The 6,000-nt window shown below is 37.9% G+C and overlaps 1 protein-coding gene across 1 annotated transcript in view; it reads left to right on the top strand.

Annotated features, from left to right (window-relative positions):
* ECE2 (endothelin converting enzyme 2) overlaps positions 1–6,000 on the top strand; it is a 1,144,316-nt gene that overhangs the window by 864,094 nt on the left and 274,222 nt on the right. Inside the window, exon 10 of the mRNA XM_044070640.1 lies at positions 5,539–5,681. Coding sequence (XP_043926575.1) covers positions 5,539–5,681 — 143 coding nt within the window. The remainder of the gene's footprint in view (positions 1–5,538; positions 5,682–6,000) is intronic.

The raw sequence follows: 6,000 nt of genomic DNA, 5'->3' as shown, positions 1-6,000 counted from the left end.
AGACTTTTGGTCAGAGGACTTGTTGGGTTTATATATACTGAGAGGATGCTGTTCATTAGATTGAAGTAGTCTGTTAGGGTAATAGGAATGGAAGCTCCTTAAAGGCTTTTTTTGTGGGCCGAGATGTCAGAGACAGAGATTTTACAATAAACTTGTGTTGGATTCACTGGCTGGTTGTATTTTATATTTTTCATTTATGGTGGTTGTTTTTTATTAATAGGAATGGAGTATAGAAGTAAAAGCAAGGCAGTCATCAGCTTTGTGAATAATAATGTATATGGAGATAAGCTAGATAAGTGCTTAGGCAATTCGAGCCAATTCAAGGTCTTAGGGGCAGTACAGAGGTCGATGTGGTATTGTTTATAAGTAGCAAATTTTGTGGTGTTATTTTGGCATGACCCAAGCTTATTTTTTAGATGTAGCGTAAAGGATGATTAGAATGGCTCCACCATATAAGTGTGATAGGACAAAGTAGGTAATGGCTTTGTTGATGTTGCTATGGAAGTTTATATGCATGCAAAGCATTGAGTAATCCCTATAAACTAACTTTTATTCAGCAAATATTCATGATTCTTTTACAGATTTTCTTGCAGTTATTATGTACCTGTTAGTAAACACTGCTGAATTGATACCACTCAGGGAATACTGTGACTTAATTTAGTCTAGTATAGTCATTTGTGGTATGTACCTCACATCAGACTTTCTCTCAGCTAGTATAAACCTTTTTAGTTATGCACAAATTATCAAAACACCCACTAGATTTAATAATGCCAAGGGTAAAGGTACAGTTCTAGACTGGATATTGGTCTCTGACCCTAGTAAATTTACAGCCACTGGAATTTATCCAAACTCACTTAGCGACCCCTTTCTAGCCTATACCCACAGAAATAACATCCACCAATGTAACACTCACCAGATTAAAACACCCTGAAACCTTTCTAAATTAATTACAGACTCCGTTATCAATACTTAAAAAGCCTTTAATTTGTCTGTCCTAAAAACTCTCCCACATAGCAAGGCAAACGATATGTTAATGCCTTATTCTTAAATACTCTAAACAGCCTGGCTCCACTCAATAAAAAAAGAATGAAAATTATCTACGCACCATGGCTCACTACCCAGACAAAAACTACAATGTCTAATAGAAACAAAGTTTGGAAAGAATTGCTTAAACATAAAACTCCCTATAACCTGCAACTCAGTAGAGAATGCTACAATGTGAGTAAAAAAATAAGTTATTCCTAGATAAAAAAAATAATATTATAGCTATCTACAACTTCAACACAAAAACAAACCCAAAAAATTCTAACCATTAATACATAATCAACATCGCTACTAAAATCCACTACTACAATCCCCATAGCCAACAATGAGGGTGTAAACTCCTTCTCCTTTAACCCCGTCCCAACCCATACCCTAAAAAAACTACTCAGTAAGCTCAAGCCCACCAGCCTAGCTGCTGACAACCTCCCATCAGAATTCCTCAATGCTGCCTCCAGAGTCATAGCCTACCCATTTCTATCCTCATCAACTGCTCTATCTATGAGAACCATGTCCCACTAATCTGGAAAGTCTCCTATATCACCCCACTGCATAAAGGTGGCAACTCTACCGAGCTTACTAATTATAGGCCAGTTGCCATTCTTTCACCTCTCTCCAAAATACTAGAAAAATTTATTCACTCCAAGCTTCTAAATTACCTTCTCTCCAATAACCTCCTATTAAACACACAACATGGTATTTGCTCGCAGCACCACAACCGCCCTCCTCAGTTTTACTAACACAATAAATGAACACAGAAATCAGAATAAATATGCCTTATCCATCTTTCTAGATCTCTCAAAGGCATTCAACACAGTTTCACACCAAAAACTGCTGTCATAACTGGTCACATTACATCTCAGTCATTCTTTCCTTGCTTGGTTCCACAGCTATCTAATCAAACACCAGCAGGCTGTTAGATGGCAACAGGAGCTATCATCTTTGCTCCCTGTTAACATAGGAGTTCCACAAAGCTCCATGTTAGGCCCCCTACTTTTTACCATCTTCACAAATCAACTCCATAAATCCACATGTCTCGCCTCTGTCATCCAATATGCAGATGACTGTACCTTGATATGCTCTGCCCCCTCTTTGACACAACTACAGGCTATAACACAACAATCCTTCCTAGAAGCAGAATCCTGGCTAACTAAAACTAACCTTATACTGAACCCAAACAAGATGAAACTCATGCTCTTTCTCCCCACCAAAACACCTAGTCCCTCAGCCACTTTTCAAATCCACTCCTCCAACAACACAATCATAAACACCAGCTCACATACCAAATTACTAGGTGTCACAACTGATAGCAAATTAAAATTTGACCTACACCTCTCTCAAACCAATAAAAAAAAACACATCAAACTAGGCTCTCTTTACCGAATGAATCATTTTCTAACTTGCCATTCTAGACTAAGCATCGCCATGACTCATCTCTTAGCTACTGTTCTCTGTGCTTCTCCCATGTTTACAAACCTTAACAAAACTGACCTTACCAAACTTGAATCAGCCTTCAATAAAATAGCTAAGTTCGCCACTAGCTTCCCATATAGGTCCCACCACAGCTTTGCCCTACAACAAATAAACTGGCTAGAATTCCCACAACAACTAACCTATACCCAACTTGTCTTTACTTACCAACTAATATACCAGCCAAACAGAACCCCAGCCCTATAACAATTACTCCAAACATTTGCCAACACTTGGCAACTCTGATCCTCACACAAAACAATCCTCCAAGTATCCAAAAACAACAACAAAGCCCGGGACACCCTCTACTCCCACCACATTTCTAAACTTTGGAACTCAATCCCTCAACACATCCTAAATGCTGCCAACCTATACCAATTCAAAACTCTGCTCAGAGACCACCTCACTAACAACTGGCTCTGCTCCTGCACCAAGCCAGGCTAATACCACATAAGCTCACATCAAATTTCATCCCCTAAATTTTATAGTCTCCATGTATACCCCACTCCCACTTGTTAATACCACCTACCTGCAATAAGAGTATAATTTGATAATTTCTTTTCTTTTGTAAGGGTATACATATGTACACGTATTAAAGTATACTCAAATGATCAACTAAAAATAGACCCCTGCCCTCAAAAAAAAAAAATTATATATGTATATCTATCTATCTATATATATATATATATATATATATATATATATATATATATAAGCCGCGGTGGTGCAGTGGTTAGCGTTGTCACTTCACAGCAAGAGGTTCTCCCATTTGATTCTCGGCTGGAGCGCCTTCTGTGTGTAGTCTGCATGTCCTCCACGTGGTCAGTTGACATTAAAAACATGCAGGTAGGTGCGAGCGTGAATGGGCGTGCCTTCTTTTAAGGTTGGGCGTCGGGCTGGCAACTCGGCACCGTAAAAATTCACTGCCAATCATGAGCGGACCGGAGTTCCGCTGTGACGACCCTTAACCGGGAAAAGCCAAAATACTTTATATAGATATAGATATATATATATATATATATATATAATATATATATATAGATACATATATATATATATATATATATATATATATATGACTTTACTATATTGTAATAATTTTCTCCTTTTCACTAACGTGCCTATTGTATATTGTACTTTCTTTATTGCCTCTAGATATTTCTGTTAAATTCTATGTAAAACCGACACTGTACCTGTCAATGTTCTTCTTATTTTATTGGAGCTTTTCTCCCTGGGCCTCCACTGAAAATGGGCTCACACCCAGATGGACTATCCCGGTCAACAAATGTAAAATAAATAATAAAATAAATAATCTGTTACATCTGTGTTCAAATAAGGAACCCAAACCTTCTCAAAATCGCTATGCACTAGAAATTTCTACCTTGTTTAATACCTACTTCATAGAAAGCATTGCCTCCCTAATTAAAAATTCTTCAGCCCTACAATAACATCCAATCCTAGTATTTCTGTGATCAACAGGCTAGACCAAAAACAACACTCTATTTAATTCTCCATTATATGCTTTTTCCATTTTGGGGTCATAGGGGCCATAGCCCATCCAAGAATGTTGGACCCAAAATAGAGAAATTAATTCTGAAAGGGATGCTAGGACACACATACCCACACAAAACATACAGGTGTTGACAGTTTAGTTGCTTGCCAGTTCACTTACAGCATATCTTTGGAATGGGTTAGAAATTGGAGTCCCCATCAAAAAACCCATGCAAATACAGGACGGTCATGCAGACTCCACACAAAAGATACCCCATCTTAAAACTGAACCAGAGATCCAAGTACTGTAAGGCTGCAATACTAACTGCTGATCCATGTGTAAAGTGACTAAAATGTATGACCAATGTGTACTGGGAAATACACAGGGTAACAGAAAGTGACTAAGACAAGTGCAACTGTTTAGCCTAGTGCATCTACGTTTATAAAGGCTAGTGCTTGTCACACAACTGGGAATACAAGGAAGTAGAAAAAAGCTTACTTGACCTGTAAGAGTAAGGTATTTCTTGAAGAACAAGGTAAAGGTGTAACAGATGGATGGTAAGAGGGTTAGTTAGGTGTGGGATGGAGCAGAAGTATACTAACTCAGTCTATGAATTTAGCTGAGAGCACATTTAGGATATAAAAATGAAAATGGTTGTTTGGAAGCGAATGAAAATGGCTTGAGAAGGATGTAATGGAGCAGAGAAACGAAGAAGGTTTATGTGTCTGAAAGGAAAATAGATTGTGGTAGTCAGGAAATGGGAAGGGAGTAGAGGCAAAAAAGGGAAAATAGAAGGGGAGAAAAATGACTCAAAGGGGATAAAATGTTAAATTGTAGTGAAGATGAATAGCATAAAATGTCAAAGATTATGGTTGTCAAAATTACAACAGGCAAATATGGTAGCCATTTTTAAATGTTATGGCAGCACTGTGGGGCTTCAAGTTACACCACATGTGACATGCCATTGGTTAGTCCAGAATTCTTTTAGAGTTGCCTTGAACAGATTATGAGAGATGGTGCATCTGACACTGGGTGCTAGAGAATTTCATGACATTCATACTGAAGGTTGTTATCACTAGTTATGTTCTAGTTGTTGTAAGTGGGTCAATGGCAGTGTTCTAAAGGTGTTCAAAGAAGGGCAGGGATAATTTACGTAATCTGTATGCTAAAAAAAAAAGAAAAAAATATCAAATGTTCACAGGGAGGAACATGCCTTTTCAAGCAAATGCATCCATTTTTTTCATTTCTGCAACCAGAACTGAGTCCTCATCCCACTTTTAAGGATGCATATTGAAAGAACTGGCTTAAGTACCCAGACTGAGCAGCACCTGTGTTAGCCATGTACTTCCTACTTTTGTGTATTTACAGGTTGTATTCTTATTCTTAGTTTTTAATAGAGCAAAACAGTTACATTGTATTTACCACCTATAGCTTAATTTCAAAGCTTCGGTAACAGTTGACCTGAGCAGATGGGATCTAACTAGCTGTAGACTGTTTTCTAACACTAGGCTTTATATTGATTTTCTTTTTTTCAGGTCTTAGCTCCAGCAGTGGACTGGATGGATTACCTCTTGTTTGCATTGTCACCACTGGACCTGAACGATACTGAACCTGTCGTAGTTTATGCCAAGGAGTACCTTCAGCAAGTCTCAGAACTGATAAACACCACAGACAAAAGGTAAATACCTTCTGCTGCTACTAGATTGGTTCTAAACTAATCCGTTTTACCAAGAGACCTATAGGTGGGAGATATTTTGTATGGCTCTTGTACCAGTATTTCTAAAGCTCACCTCTTCTGAAACATGAATTCTCCATGACGTCAGTATGTTATATAGAAGGGAAATTAGGTTAGCAATGTTTTCACTCTGTTGGCTCATACTGGTTGTTTGAAGATGATTTGAAAATCAGGGTCTTAAAATGAAGAGGTGAACCGATAAAAAATTAAAAGTTAGCTCAGTTTCACATTTTGGCTTTGTGATGTAAACAAGTATTCAATA

The sequence above is a fragment of the Protopterus annectens genome, chromosome 4.part1 (assembly GCF_019279795.1).
Source record: "Protopterus annectens isolate FY-2018-M chromosome 4.part1, PAN1.0, whole genome shotgun sequence".
In the NCBI taxonomy this organism is placed as follows: Eukaryota; Metazoa; Chordata; order Ceratodontiformes; family Protopteridae; genus Protopterus; species Protopterus annectens.
Note: the sequence above shows the minus strand (reverse complement) of the source record. Positions and strands in the feature narration are given on the sequence as shown.